The sequence below is a fragment of the Dermochelys coriacea genome, chromosome 14 (assembly GCF_009764565.3).
Source record: "Dermochelys coriacea isolate rDerCor1 chromosome 14, rDerCor1.pri.v4, whole genome shotgun sequence".
In the NCBI taxonomy this organism is placed as follows: domain Eukaryota; kingdom Metazoa; phylum Chordata; order Testudines; family Dermochelyidae; genus Dermochelys; species Dermochelys coriacea.
Window position 1 is genome coordinate 626,326 of NC_050081.1, and position 16,448 is coordinate 642,773.

The following is a 16,448-nucleotide window of genomic DNA, read 5'->3' on the forward strand; positions in this document are numbered from 1 at the left end:
CTGTTCTCAATGGTAGCAGATGACAGAACGAGGAGTAATGGTCTCAAGTTGCAATGAGGGAGGTTTAGATTGGATATTAGGAAAAACTTTTTCACTAAGAGGGTGGTGAAACACTGGAATGCGTTACCTAGGGAGGTGGTAGAATCTCCTTCCTTAGAGGTTTTTAAGGTCAGGCTTGACAAAGCCCTGGCTAGGATGATTTAACTGGGACTTGGTCCTGCTTTGAGCAGGGGGTTGGACTAGATGACCTTCTGGGGTCCCTTCCAACCCTGATATTCTATGATTCTATGAACGAACCTCTGATAGTGTGGCTGATGTGATTAGGCCCTATGATGGTGTCCCCTGAATAGATAATCTATCTTGATTATCACTACTAAAGGTTTTCTTTCTCTCCACCCCCCCCCCGCCCCACTCTCCTGCTGGTAATAGCTCATCTTAAGTGATCACTCTCCTTACAGTGTGTATGATAATACCATTGCTTCATGTTCTCTGTGTGTGTATATAAATCTCCTCACTGTATTTTCCACTGAATGCATCCTATGAAATGACCTGTAGCTCACAAAAGCTTATGCTCAAATACATTTCTTAGTCTCGAAGGTGCTACAAGTCCTCTAAGGTGCTACAAGTTTTCTTTTTGCGAATACAGATTAACACAGCTGCTACTCTGAAACCTGTCTTCTTATTCAAGTCCTTGAAGGCCTGACCAGCCATGACTGACGTAAAAGAAAGCCCTAAATCCAGAAGAAAGCCTATATGTGTAACATGCAACTACTGAAAGCTTCCCACCTAGCTAACTATACTACACTACACTACAAATTAAGGATGTTTGGGTCAAAACCTCAAGAAATTGCTCTAGGTACAAAAATAAGGTCTTTAACACCTGCAGAGGGCTACAGAAAGGAAGGAGCAGAGGCAGTTGTGGCTGCATGGCCCTTTTATAATTTCAGTTCAGAACATTCAGTGCCAAGAGGGGTGACCATCCAACTCAAACAGGCTTTATAAAAAGCTTTCACGCCTATGAGTCATCTCTGACAAGTATGACTATGCAGAGGCCAATTTGAAATTCCTGATAATTCCAAGGGAAAAATCTAACAGGAATAACAGTTTTTCCATCACAGACCAGCCCAAGCTATTTCCACATTTAACACTTCTTCCTACTGGACCTTGCTCGCTAGATTTATCCCCAAAAATCTGATATCCTTATAGCAGTATTCTATGAACTCACTCCTGCTGACTTAAAGAACATAAGAAAGGCCATTCTGGGTCAGACCAAAGGTCCATCCAGCCCAGAATCCGGTCTACCAATGTGGCCAATGCCAGGTGCCCCAGAGGGAATGAACCTAACAGGTAATGATCAAGGGATCTCTTTCCTGCCATCCATCTCCACCTCTGACAAACAGAGGCTAGAGACACAACACCTTACCCATCCTGGCTAATAGCCATTAATGGACTTAACCTCGATGAATTTATCGAGTTCTTTTTTAAACTCTGTTATAATCCTAGCCTTCACAATCTCCTCAGGCAAGGAGTTCCACAGGTTGACTATGCGCTGAGTGAAGAACCACCTCCTTTTATTTGTTTTAAACCTGCTGCCAATTAATTTCATTTGGTGGCCCTAGTTCTTATATTATGGGAACAAGTAAATAACTTTTCCTTGTTCACTTTCTCCACACCACTCATGATTTTACATACCTCTATCATATTCCCCCCTTAATCTCCTTTTTCCAAGCTGAAAAGTCCTAGCCTCTTTAATCTCTCCTCATATGGGACCCGTTCCAAACCCCTAATCATTTTAGTTGTCCTTTTCTGAACCTTTTCTAATGCCAGTATATCTTTTTTACATGAGGGGACCACATCTGTATGCAGTATTCAAGATAAAAAGGAGTACTTGTGGCACCTTAGAGACTAACAAATTTATTTGAGCATAAGCTCACGAAAGCTTATGCTCAAATAAATTTGTTAGTCTCTAAGGTGCCACAAGTCCTCCTTTTCTTTTTGCAAATACAGACTAACATGCCTGCTACTCTGAAACCTGTCAGTATTCAAGATGTGGGCGTACCATGGATTTATATAAGGACAATAAGATATTCTCCATCTTATTCTCTATCCCTTTTTTAATGATTCCTAAAATCCCGTTTGCTTTTTTGACTGCCGCTGCACACTGCATGGACATCTTCAGAAAACTATCCACGATGACGCCAAGATCTTTCTCCTGACTAGTTGTAGCTAAATTAGCCCCCATCACATTGTATGTATAGTTGGGGTTATTTTTTCTAATGTGCATTACTTTACATTTATCCACATTAAATTTCATTTGCCATTTTGTCGCCCAATCACTTAGTTTTGTGAGATCTTTTTTAAGTTCTTCACAGTCTGCTTTGGTCTTAACTATCTTGAGCAGTTTAGTATCTGCTGCAAACTTTGTCACCTCACTGTTTACCGCTTTCTCCAGATCATTTATGAATAAGTTGAATAGGATGGGTCCTAGGACTGACCCTTGGGGAACACTTCTAGTTACCCCTCTCCATTCTAAAAATTTATCATTTATTCCTACTCTTTGTTCCCTGTCTTTTAACCAGTTCTCAATCCATGAAATGATCTTCCCTTATCCCAGGGCAACTTAAGTACCTTATGATCACTGGTTCCAAGCTTCCCTTTTGTTCTCAATCAGTTCCTCCCTATCAGTAAGTAGCAGACTGAGACAGGGTTGGTTGCCTCTGGTTGTAAACATCACTTTTTGGGTGGCAAGTGGACTTCTAACATAGGTAGCTTGTTGATGTTGCACCTATTTGGCTGCATTGTTACTGAGAATCCCCCATAGGGCAGTATCCCATGATTTCTAGTGAACCATGGTTTTCACCAGCCCCATAAAACCAAAATTACCCAAGGATTCAGAGAATGTGAACAACCTCAAAAGATCACGCGCACAGAACATCCACAAATGCTTTCTTCCTATATATCTAGGTTTTATACAAACCTTCCACCATAGTGCCTGAGCAGCTTGAGGGAGACAGAGACAAGAGAGTCAAGCCAAATATTTTAGCATACTTTTCCATTTCAAAAGAGGGTTAAAAAAAGGAGACTACAATCTACAACAAATTCCTTTGTGGCATGTGTTTGCTATCTACCTCAGGTCCTGCCCTTGTAGTACTGCTAAGAGACAGAACCTTCCTGCACAGAAGAAACAGTGAGCATTATCAGCCACTACATGGTAGCTAAGTAGTTTCATCCCATCACTAACACAGTCTATTTTCTTCTTTGCCAGAGACCAGCCTTAGATTATCCTCAGCTACAGATGTGTGCTGACAGCTGACATCACCATGCTACAAGAATCCTGTCCAGAAATTCAAACTGGCAATTGCATCAGTTTTTGGGCAACAGTTCAAAGCCAAAAATGTCACGAAAGTCATAGTCAGTCAATTAAAAACTCTTTTCAAAAATCCCAGGCTGCATATAAAATACTACAGAGAACGGTGCCAATTAGTTGCTAAGTTTACAAATGTGCATAAAAGATGGATGGCTGTATCTCTAGGTTAGCTCTTCATAATAGTGCCTTCCTTCCCCATCCACATCACAAAGGAATCTGGTGGGCACTGCTCTGCAGATATGTTCTAGAGGGGTCAAGGATCCTTACAAACAAATGCTGATGATAAATCCCAGACCAATTACCATTCTACTTCCCAGACGTCCAATTTGCTGAACAAATCAGTGATTTATCAAATCCAGGATCCAGTTTCTAGAACTGACTACCCCCGTGCTAACCCAGGGGAAACCACATCTCCTCACTAACCTCCACATCGGTCCAAGCTACCTATACCATGGGGCATACAGAGTGGGAATTCATCCCCAAGCCTGTGGAAATCAGCCCACACCATTAAGCACAAGGTTGGATTGCCTCCATTTCAGCACATAATTACTAACGTTGATTCTGTTCATGAAGTTATCCAGAGATTTGAAAACCCAAGTGCCATCGCACCGTGCCTGGGGGAGGTCGCCGTGAACTGCACCATCCCCGCTACTGACAGCCAGTTGCGACCTGACGTGGTAGTCACCAACGAGGTCCAGAAAAAGATCATCCTCATCAACATCATGGTCTCCTTTGAGAACAGGACCCCGGCCTTTTGCAAAGCCCGAGCTCATAAGCTGGAAAAATACGCCCCCTTGGCCGACACCCTGAGAGCGAAAGGCTACGAGGTGCAGATGGATGCCCTGATCGTCGATGCCCTGGGCGCTTGGGACCCCTGCAACGAGCGTGTGCTGCGGACCTATGGGATCAGTTAACGCTAAGCACGGCTCATGCAGCACCTCATCGTCTCGGACACCATCCAATGGTCCAGGGACATCTACATCGAACACGTCACCGGCCACCAACAGTACCAGGAGGTGTGAGCCAGTACGACATCATGCATCAACTATGGGAAAGGGACTGAGAGACTTTTTCCATTGGACCATATGAACTGGAACCATAAACTCACTGAACATTAAATCCCACCAAATGAGGGTAGATCCATCCTCATCATCATATCCACTCATTATACTCCGCACCTGAACATAGCCATTATATGGACAACATACCCCCATATCTCAATGTCTGTATTTTGACCCGTTAAACTTTTACCCCCAATCGGGGAGATTGCAGATTATGTATTCCTTACGCCACCCGTTCCTAAACCAAATTTCACACCCCTTGATAATCTACTTTATTCCCTGATAACCAGAAACTTCTATGCTTAAACTCTGTACCGTTTTCTTTTTACTTCAACATTATCTTAATAAAATTATTAAATCTGACACTGGCAGGGAGTTCTTTTGGCCAACTATGTATTGTACAATGTATTTTCTTGTACTGGTTTTATACCATTAAATTCCATACCTTGTTGTTCTTGCATTATAGGACGGCAACTCTGTTTACATTCCACCCTTCAAGATCTTAAAAACAAGAGTCTTTAGAATAGTAACTGTCTTTTTTTAATTACTTCTCTGTACAATGCCCGGCTCCAAAAAGGCCTGATCCCTCTAGACTGTACTGTAATATAAATACATAAATAAATAAATATCTTAAATCTCCTGTAGCTCAGCGTTTCTCAAACTGAGGTCCACGGTCCCCAAGGGTACTCCAGGGGATCCACGGGCCCCACTGATCAACTCCTCCCCCTCCTGCTATTTCCTGGAGGTTACTGAAGCCAAACCAGGCGATTTTAGATGCTAAAAGTTCAGCAGCACAGCAGGGTTAAGGCAGGCTCCCTGCTTGCCCTGGCTCCACGCCACTCCCAGAAGTGGCCGGCACATCCCTGCGGCCCCTGGAGGAGCGGGGAACAAGTGGGTCTCTGCGAGCTGCCCCCACCACGAGCACCAACTCTGCAGCTCCTATTGGCCGGGAACTGTGACCAATGGAGCTGTGGGAGCGGTGCCTGCAGGCAGGGGCAGCACGCAGAGACCCGCCCTGGTCCCCCAGCCTAGAAGTCACTGTCAGAGAGATGTGCCAGTCACTTTCAGGAGCCACCCGAAGCAAGCACCGCCTGGCCAGAGCCTGCACCCCTCAGTCCCTCCCGCACCCAAACTCCTTCCCAGAGCCCGCACCCCCTCCCGCACCCCAACCCCCTGCCCCAGCCGGTGAAAGTGAGGGTGGGGGACAGCAAGCAACAGAGGGAGGGGGGATGGAGTGAGTGGAGCAGGGGAGGCTTTGGGGTCACTGAAAAATTGCCCCTCATTTCAACCTCAACTTTTTCTTTAAGGCAAGGCGACTTGAACAGGATATATACTCCAGGTGAAGTCCTCACTCCACAGGTCTGCCAGCTGCACCATGCCCCATCCCTCTCCCCCAGAGAGGGCAAGTAGGTGCCTTTACAGCAGTGTGCAGTTAAAAATTACTGCACATGGTGCCCACCTGGATCTATTGAATGGGAAGTACATATGAGGTCGGAGGACCACAAACTTTCTTCTTCCACAAAGTGAAGAGTAAAGTCACTGAAGCAATGCATAAAATGGGAGGTGGGGGGGTCATGCAGAGGAGAAGTGTGGATACATGATAACATCCCCAAGTCCAACACAGCCTGCTAGAGCAAAGGCTCACAAACTTTTTCACAATATGGACCACAACTCTATACAGACAGGTTTCAGAGTAGCAGCCGTGTTAGTCTGTATTCGCAAAAAGAAAAGGAGGACTTGTGGCACCTTAGAGACTAACAAATTTATTTGAGCGTAAGCTTTCGTGAGCTACAGTTCACTTCATCCAATGAAGTTCATCCAATGAAGTGAAGAGTAGCTCACGAAAGCTTATGCTCAAATAAATTTGTTAGTCTCTAAGGTGCCACAAGTCCTCCTTGTCTATACAGACAATAGCTCATGGATATCTGCCTTCCATGATCAGGCGTCACCTGCCTTTATGTATGAATCATATAACATTACTGGAACTTCAGCAAATGCCTATGAAGAAATATAACATTAGGGAGAATAGTCTTCCAACACAATTTAGCAGGTGAAAATAAAAAGAAACCAGCATCATGTAATCTGTCACAAAGTTTGAGAACCTCTGTTAGACAAAATATCCATAAGGATCACAGTGACAGACAATTTAATATTTCCAGACTCCATTTAAGCAAGATCACACACTATCCATTTCTAATAATAAAATACAGGGTAATTCCCATAAACCACTATTTATTTTTTTTAAAAATTTACTGCAAATAAACATTTAGCTGCTACAGCAATAAATACTTTACAAATCTGTAATATAAACATCATAAGGAGAATACAAGTGGCCAAGGGAGTTATTCCAGCATTTTATAAATTAGGGGTGTCAATTAATCGCAGTTAACTCAAGCAATTAACTCAAGCAATTAAAAATTAATAGTGATTAAAAAAATTAATCACAATTAATCGCAGTTTTAATCACACTGTTAAATACCAATTGAAATTTATTAAATAGTTTGTATGTTTTTCTACATTTTCAAATATACTGATTTCAACACAGAATACAAAGTGTACAGTGCTCACTTTATATATTATAAATATTTGCACTGTAAAAATAGTATTTTTCAATTCACTTAATACAAGTACTGTAGTGCAATCTCTATCACGAAAGTTGAACTTACAAATGTAAAATTATGAACACACAAAAAACTGCATTCAAAAATAAAACAATGTCAAACTTTAGAGCCTACAAGTCCACTCAGTCCTACTTCTCTATCAGCCAATTGCTCAGACAAACAAGTTTGTTAACATGTGCGGGAGATAATGCTGCCCTCTTCTTGTTTACAGTGTCACCTGAAAGTGAGAACATGTGTTTGCATGGCACTGTTTTAGCTGGCGTTCCAAGATATTTACGCGCCAGACGCACTAAGGAGTCATATATCCCTTCATGTTTCAACCACCATTCCAGAGGACATGCATTCATGCTGATGATGGGTTCTGCTCAATAACCATCCAAAGCAGTGCAGACCAACGCATGTTCATTTTCATCATCTGAGTCAGATACCACCAGCAGAAAGCTGATTTTCTTTTTTGGTTTAGGTTCTGTAGTTTTTGCATTGAGTTTCTCTCTTTTAAGACTTCTGAAAGCATGCTTCACACCTCACCCCTCTCAGATTTTGAAAGACACTTCAGATTCTTAAACCATGGATCGAGTGCTGTAGCAATCTTTAGAATCTCACATTAATACCTTCTTTGCATTTTGTCAAATCTGCAGTGAAAGTGTTCTTAAAACAAATAATATGCTGGGTCATCATCCAAGACTGCTATAACATGAAATATATGGCAGAATGCAGGTAAAATACAGAGCAAGAGACATTCAATTCTCCCCCAAGGAGTTCAGTCACAAATTTAATTAACACATTGTTTTTTAACGAGCATCATCATCACCATGGAAGCATGTCCTCTGGCACGGTGGCCAAAGCATGAAGGGGCATATGAATGTTTAACATATCTGACACACAAATATCTTACAACGCCAGCTACACCAGTGCCACGCGAACACATGTTCTCACTTTCGGATGACATTGTAAACAAGAAGCGGGCAGCACCGTCTCCTGCACATATAAACAAACTTGTTGTATAAGCAACTGATTGAACAAGAAGTAGGACTGAGCAGACTTATAGGCTCTAAAGTTTGACATTTATTTTTCAAAAATAAAAATTTAAAAAATAAATATGAAGTGAGCGCTGTACAATGTATTGTGTTGAAATTGAAATCAATATATTTAAAAAAGTGGAAAACATCCAAAAATATTTAAGTATTCTATTACTGTTTAACAGTGCAATTAATTTTTATACTTGCGCGATTAATCGTGATTAATTTTCATAATCGCTTGACAGCCCTACAAATTATATAAATGGGATATCTGACCCACTGCTGAACACAGCCACCTTTGAGATAAAACTTGGAAGTTGTCTGAGTGCACAGTAAAACAACACTAAAAAAAAAACAGAATGAGAAGTGAAAAAGAATCCTGTAACAATTTGAGATTGCAGGCGGAATTTAGAGTGGCAGAATATAATTCCTGAAACAAAAATTAGGTCAGGAAAATGGCCTCAATTTCTGGACAAAATGATCTGGAATCTTTAATGACTATAGATGATTAGGACCTTAGTTTTATATCTCACCTAAAAAAATTTCCCCCTCTAATAGCATGTCCTAGTTAAGGCTGGGACACTGATTTAACACTGATTGTAAATGGGGAATGTCAACTACTGAATCACCAACACTACCTTCTGCAGCACCTGAGCATTCTTTGGGTGGTTTCCAATCCAAGTACTGGCCAAGCCTGACCATGCTCATTAGTTGTATGCAGTGTTGTTGTATCTGTGTTGATCCCAGGATATTAGAGACAAAGTGAGTGAAGTAATATCTTTTATGGGACCAAATTCTGTTGGTGAGAGAGACAAGCGTTTGAGCTTACACAGTGCAATGGGGTTCAAAAAAGAACTAGATAAATTCATGGAGGATATGTCCATGAATGAACATTATCCAGGATGGGCAGGGATGCAAAACCATGCTCAGAAGCGTCCCTAGCCTCTATTTGCCAGGAGCTGGGAATGGGCGACAGGGGATGGATCACTTGATGATTATCTGTTCTATTCATTCCCTCTGAAGCACCTGGCATTGGCCACTGCCGGAAGACAGGATACTGGGCTAGATGAACCTTTGGCCTGACCCAGTATGGCCGTTCTTATGTTCAATAAAATATTACCTCACCCATCTTGTCTCTCATTCTTATTTGATCCGACAAGATCAAACCCCGTATGGCTGCAAACTAAATAAACTTAGTTCATGTTGTGAAATTGACATACTCTGTTTTCAGTTCCCGCTCTGTTACGAGCGATTGGCACCACCTCCAGCTTGGCATTGTTGGGCAATTTGGCAAATCTCCACTGCAGAGAAAGATCTAGCACAGATCTCTGAAACCTGCAAAAGAAACAAGCCCAAGAAGGAGATCAGGTAAAACCACATGCTTCCCCTCAGATCATTACAGAGATTTCTAGCAATACACTGCCTGCAGCAGGAAAAGAACTCTGCACTTCTCCATAGGTTGATGAAGCGCCATGGGTTGGATCTATGGTGCAAAGCTGTAGTTTTAGTAAGCAAACCCACAAAAAATAATTCAGCATACTGAAAATGTGCAGATTGGCGGTGGAGGACTTTGCAAGGACTCAAGATTCTCTTCTCTTCTCCCAAGACTATAAGGAAGAGGTAGAATACAAGTGAACAGGCCAGGCAACACATGAGGCTGAAGGTGCTGTAGGCCAGGAGAAACATGTTGCGCAGAAGCAGCGGTGGCAACGTCCCCTACTCTGCAAGCACCGGGGCGGGGGGGGGGCTCAACCCTCGACCTGCCCACTCCACCCCTTCCCCCAAGCCCCCACCCTTAACCCACCTTTTCTTCCCCCCCCCCTTTACTCCACACGCAGTGTCCTCGCTCCTCCCCCCTCACTCATGCCTGCAGCAATCAGCTGGCTTGCAGTGTTTAGGAGGCAGGAGCGAGGAGCAAGGACACAGCGCACAGGCTCCCCCTCCCTCTCCTATCTCCTGAACACCGCAAGCCAGCTGATTGCCACGGGCAGGAGGCGGGGGGGGGAAGGGGGAGACACACCGCGTCCTCGCTTCTCTCCTCTCCCTCCTGCCCGCGGCAAGAACAGAACTTAAGAATGGCCATACTGGGTCAGACCAAAGATCCATCGAGCCCAGTATCCGGTCTACCAACAGTGGCCAATGCCAGGTGCCCCAGAGGGAATGAACAGAACAGGGAATCATCAAGTGATCTCTCTTCTGCCATCCATCTCCTCTGACAAACAGAGGCTAGAGACACAACACCTTACCCATCCTGGCTAATAGCCATTAATGGATTTAACCTTCATGAATGTATCCAATTCTCTTTTAAACCCTGTTATAGTCCTAGCCTTCACAACCTCCTCAGGCAAGGAGTTCCACAGGTTGACTGTGCGCTGAGTGAAGAACCACCTCCTTTGTTTTAAACCTGCTGCCAATTCATTTCATTTGGTGGCCCCTAGTTCTTATATTATGGGAACAAGTAAATAACTTTTCCTTGTTCACTTTCTCCACACCACTCATGATTCTATATACCTCTATCAAATCCCCCTTTAGTCTCCTCTTTTCCAAGCTGAAAAGTCCTAGCCTCTTTAATCTCTCCTTGTATGGGACCCGTTCCAAACCCCTAATCATTTTAGTTGCCCTTTTCTGAACCTTTTCTAATGCCAGTATATCTTTTTTTGACATGAGGGGACCACATCTGTACGCAGTATTCAAGATGTGGGCATACCATGTATTTATATAAGGGCAATAAGATATTCTCCATCTTATTCTCTATCCCTTTTTTAATGATTCCTAAAATCCCGTTTGCTTTTTTTGACTGCCACTGCACACTGCACGGACATCTTCAGAGAACTATCCACAATGATGCCAAGATCTTTCTCCTGACTAGTTGTAGCTAAATTAGCCCCCATCATATTGTATGTATAGTTGGGGTTATTTTTTCTAATGTGCATTACTTTACATTTATCCACATTAAATTTCATTTGCCATTTTGTTGCCCAATCACTTAGTTTTGTGAGATCTTTTTTAAGTTCTTCACAGTCTGCTTTGGTCTTAACTATCTTGAGCAGTTTAGTATCTGCAGCAAACTTTGTCACCTCACTGTTTACCCCTCTCTCCAGATCATTTACTAGTTGAATAGGATTGGTCCTAGGACTGACCCTTGGGAAAACCTCTAGTTACCCCTCTCCATTCTGAAAATTTACCATTTATTCCTACCCTTTGTTCCCTGTCTTTTAACCAGTTCTCAATCCATAAAAGGATCTTCCCTCTTAACCCATGACAACTTAATTTACATAAGGGACCTGGTCAAAGGCTTTCTGGAAATCTAAGTACACTATGTCCACTGGATCCCCCTTGTCCACATGGCTGTTGACCCCTCAAAGAACTCTAATAGATTAGTAAGACATGATCTCCCTTTACAGAAACCATATTGACTTTCGTGCAGCAGTTTATGTTCTTCTGTGTGTCTGACAAATTTATTCTTTACTGTTGTTTCAACTAATTTGCCCGGTACTGATATTAGAGTTACTGGTCTTTAATTGCCAGGATCACCTCTAGAGCCCTTCTTAAATATTGGCGTTACATTAGCTATCTTCCAGTCACTGGGTACAGTAGCTGATTTAAAGGACAGTTTAGAAACCATAGTTAATAGTTCCACAATTTCACATTTGCGTTCTTTCAGAACTCGTGGGTGAATGTCATCGGTCCCAGTGACTTGTTACTGTTCAGTTTCTCGGTTAATTCCAAACCTCCTCCAGTGAGGCTTCAATCTGTGACGATTCCTCAGATTCGTCACCTACAAAAGATGGTTCTGGTTTGGGAATCTCCCTAACATCCTCAGCCGTGAAGACTCAAGCAATCAACTGGCTTGTGACGTTCAGGAGGCAGTGGGAGCCTGCGCACCAAGTCCTCGTTCCTCTCCCTTCCCTCCTGAAAGTTGCAAGCCGATTGCCGTGGGCAGGAGGTGCTGATCCGCGCACTTTGGTGGGGGGGGGGGGCGTGGGGGAGCTGATCGGGGGCTTCCAGCTGTGGACAAAGCAGGCAGCCAAACGACATTATAGTAAATCACTGCACAACTGTAAATGGCGTTTGTTCTGTAATTGAGCAGGGATGTAAGATCGAAACAACGTTAAGCGAGAAGTTACTGTATAAACATCCATTTTGAAGTTTTTGAACTAAGCAGTACATCAGCCCTATAAGCATCTTTACCGCAGGGCAGAGCCTGAAACATATTGTGTATATGCTCCCATAACACCCACTTGGATAAACTACAAAACATAAAAGCACCCAAGGCAAGTTTGCCTGCTGTTCCAGCGCCTCCTCCCTCCCAATCTCAAAGCTCAGCCACTGACAGGCATGCCCCTTCCGACGTGTGATTCAGGGTTGGAGCCCGCAGAGGGAAGGTTCTAGGCTCTCCCTGTGGAGCTGCCACCTCTCCCACGCTAGCATAGCTGGGCACTGACTGGGCACATCACCAGCTAGCTCACTGTTGGTATCCGCTGTACTGTATAATGAACGGAAGAAACGGAACGCTATGCCCAGCCTTTGGAGGGGGGCCTTTCAATCACATTGCGCAACAAGGGCACTCGAGTCTCCCATCCACGACGTTCAATGGGAGCCCGCGCGCAGCTCTGAGGCCTGGCCAGGCAAGGAGAGGACGTGTCCAAACCAGCCGAGACTCACTTCAGATCATACTCGTTGGCATTGAAGTTCTGCATCCCGCAAACCTCCTCGAGAACCTGCGGAGGACAGAAGGGACGTCAGCAGGGGCTGGGCGCCACAGGGCCCCTCTCTGAGCCGGCCCCATCGGGCACTACAGAGCCGGCCCCGCGACTCGAGCTCTCTGGGCGCCTACAGCCACAGGCGCGCCGAGCAGCGGGCGGCGCAGCCGGGCGCCGCACGGGAGAGGCCCGGGGCTGCGCCCAGCGCGTTTCCTTCCACGGGCCAACCTCAGGGGGCGTCTCCCGCCGGGCAGGACCAACCTGGAGCAGCGTGGTGCCGGGGCCCACCCGCACCGTGACCCGCCGCCCGTTCGGGGCCAGCACCGAGACCGCGAAGCCCCCCCCGCCCGCGGCCGCCGCCATCTTCCCTCTGCCCGGCCCAGCTCTCAGCGCCAGCGCCCCGCCGGAGCGCGCCCTGGTGGGCGGGGCCTACGCACGGACCGCCCCGCGCCGCGAGCCCCGCGAGTCTTGCCGCCAACGCCTGGCCCCGCCCTCCCCGCCGCCCCTGAGCGGCCGCCAACCTTCACCGCACAGTACGCATGCGCCAAGCCCCACCCCCTCATGCCCGTGGGGCTTCGTGCACCCCGCGGCTCCTGCCCCTCCCCTCCCCCATACAGCGCCTCTCCTCCTGCACCCCCTGCCCCTCCCCTCACACAGCCCCCCTCCTCTGGCACCCCCCAGCCCTTCCTCTCGCACAGCTCCCCTCCTCCTGCACCCCCTGCCTCTCCCATTCCCCCACAGCTCCCCTCCTCCTGCACCCCCTGCCTCTCCCATTCCCCCACAGCTCCCCTCCTCCTGCACCACAGCCCCTCCCATTCCCCAACAGCTCCCCTCCTCCTGCACCCCCTGCCTCTCCCATTCCCCCACAGCTCCCCTCCTCCTGCACCCCCTGCCTCTCCCATTCCCCCACAGCTCCCCTCCTCCTGCACCACAGCCCCTCCCATTCCCCAACAGCTCCCCTCCTCCTGCACCCCCTGCCTCTCCCATTCCCCCACAGCTCCCCTCTTCCTGCACCACAGCCCCTCCCATTCCCCCACAGCTCCCCTCCTCCTGCACCCCCTGCCTCTCCCATTCCCCCACAGCTCCCCTCCTCCTGCACCCCCTGCCTCTCCCATTCCCCCACAGCTCCCCTCCTCCTGCACCACAGCCCCTCCCATTCCCCAACAGCTCCCCTCCTCCTGCACCCCCTGCCTCTCCCATTCCCCCACAGCTCCCCTCCTCCTGCACCACAGCCCCTCCCATTCCCCCACAGCTCCCCTCCTCCTGCACCCCCTGCCTCTCCCATTCCCCCACAGCTCTCCTCCTACTGCACCCCAGCCCCTCCCATTCCCCCACAGCTCCCCTCCTCCTGCACCCCCTGCCTCTCCCATTCCCCCACAGCTCCCCTCCTCCTGCACCACAGCCCCTCCCATTCCCCACAGCTCCCCTCCTCCTGCACCCCCTGCCTCTCCCATTCCCCCACAGCTCCCCTCTTCCTGCACCACAGCCCCTCCCATTCCCCAACAGCTCCCCTCCTCCTGCACCCCCTGCCTCTCCCATTCCCCCACAGCTCCCCTCTTCCTGCACCACAGCCCCTCCCATTCCCCAACAGCTCCCCTCCTCCTGCCCCTCCCCTCACACAGCTCCCCCTCTCTGGCACCCCCCAGCCCTTCCTCTCGCACAGCTCCCCTCCTCCTGCACCCCAGCCCCTCCTGCACCCCCTGCCCCTCCCCTCACACAGCCCCCCCCTCTCTGGCACCCCCCAGCCCTTCCTCTCACACAGCTCCCCTCCTCCTGCACCCCAGCCCCTCCTGCACCCCCTGCCCCTCCCCTCACACAGCCCCCCCCGGCGCCCCCCAGCCCTTCCTCTCGCACAGCTCCCCTCCTCCTGCACCCCCTGCCCCTCCCCTCACACAGCTCCCCCTCTCTGGCACCCCTCAGCCCTTCCTCTCGCACAGCTCCCCTCCTCCTGCACCCCCTGCCTCTCCCATTCCCCCACAGCTCTCCTCCTACTGCACCCCAGCCCCTCCCATTCCCCAACAGCTCCCCTCCTCCTGCACCCCCTGCCCCTCCCCTCACACAGCCCCCCCTCTCTGGCACCCCCCAGCCCTTCCTCTCGCACAGCTCCCCTCCTCCTGCACCCCCTGCCTCTCCCATTCCCCCACAGCTCCCCTCCTCCTGCACCCCAGCCCCTCCTGCACCCCCTGCCCCTCCCCTCACACAGCCCCCCCTCTCTGGCACCCCCCAGCCCTTCCTCTCACACAGCTCCCCTCCTCCTGCACCCCAGCCCCTCCTGCACCCCCTGCCCCTCCCCTCAAACAGCCCCCCCGGCGCCCCCCAGCCCTTCCTCTCGCACAGCTCCCCTCCTCCTGCACCCCTGCCTCTCCCATTCCCCCACAGCTCCCCTCCTGCACCCTCTGCCCCTCCCCCTCTACCCTCTTACACAACTTCCTGCACCTGCCCCTCCTCTACACAAATCCCCCTGCTAAAACCTCATCCCTTCCCTTGTACCCCACACACTACTCCCTCCCCCTTTTCTACACAGCGCATCCCTTCCCTCCTTACCCATCTCCTCCTTTATACAACTCTTCCCGGCATCCCCACACATTGCTGCTTCCCCCATAGCTCATACCCCCTCCACTCTCACAGCATACTCTCTCCACAATTCCCCTTCCCCTGCTCTCCGCCTGCTGCATATCTCACTCATTCCCCTATCATCCCATGCTTGCAGCTCACTACTTCCTCAAAGTTCACTCTCTGCCCACACTGCTCAGTCCCCCACATCTTACACCTCCTCACCCACAACTGTCAGGCCATGTCTACATTACAACATTTGGTTGATGCAAGTCACATCAGCATAAAATCGCCACTGTTAGTATATTGCTTGTGCACCTGTACGTGTCTGCTTGCATCAGCGCTGCACATACTCACCAGCAGTGTTTGTGTCAATGCAGTGTGTGGTGTGCCATCAATAGGTATCCCAGTGTACAACATGCCACCATTCAGCGCACTGGCTTTTGGGAAGTTTTGGCAATCTAGGGTGGGGCAGAAATGAGTCATGCAGCGGTGACTGGGACTAAAGGATCAACTTCCCAGCATGCAACTGACTCCATCCCATAATGTTGCCTTTATCCCATAATTTTTACCCCTTTTCTAAAAATCCCTTCCCGTTTGTCTGCCATCTCTGACAGAAGCATGGAGCCTGCCCAGCTCTGCACTATTGTCATAAGTGTTGCAAATGCATAGGACTCATGATCCTCTGGTGTTTGCAACGCCATGAGAAGAACCAATTCAGCAGGAAACATCATGAGTTCGTGGAGGACAGTTTGTTGTGGGATCCAGCAAGAACCAATTTCAAGGTTATTGGTAGTGTTCACAGAGCAGCTCCAGATGGTGGAATGTTGCTTCTGGGCCCAACAAACAAGCACTGACTGGAGGGAATCTCATTGTAATGCAGCCTTGGGACAATGAGCACTTATCTGTAGAACATTCAGATCTGCAAGCATCCGATGAAGTGAGATGTAGCTCACGAAAGCTTATGCTCTAATAAATTTGTTAGTCTCTAAGGTGCCACGGGTACTCCTTTTCTTTTTGCGAATACAGACTAACACGGCTGCTACTCTGATTCCTGGATCTGTGTGCCAAGCTTGCCCCAGATCTCTAGCACAGGGACACTAGAATGAGAGCTACATTGTGGG

The 16,448-nt window shown here is 48.1% G+C and overlaps 1 protein-coding gene across 9 annotated transcripts in view; it reads right to left on the minus strand.

Annotated features, from left to right (window-relative positions):
- Window positions 1–15,768, minus strand: part of ASPSCR1 (ASPSCR1 tether for SLC2A4, UBX domain containing) — a 93,462-nt gene extending 77,694 nt beyond the window's left edge. For 3 of the 9 annotated variants that reach the window (XM_043496504.1, XM_043496503.1, XM_043496502.1), the window contains exons 1-3: window positions 15,682–15,759; window positions 12,734–12,789; window positions 9,289–9,403 (exon numbers count right to left, since the gene is read on the minus strand). In XM_043496504.1, the coding sequence (XP_043352439.1) occupies window positions 9,289–9,403; window positions 12,734–12,789; window positions 15,682–15,744 (234 nt within the window). In that variant the 5' untranslated portion in view covers window positions 15,745–15,759. Of the gene's footprint in view, window positions 1–8,706; window positions 8,865–9,288; window positions 9,404–12,733; window positions 12,790–13,032; window positions 13,192–15,681 lie in introns of those variants that run through there. The other 6 variants (XM_043496501.1, XM_038371479.2, XM_038371476.2 and 3 more) reach the window with 6 other exon arrangements.
- Window positions 15,769–16,448: the final 680 nt, after the last annotated feature.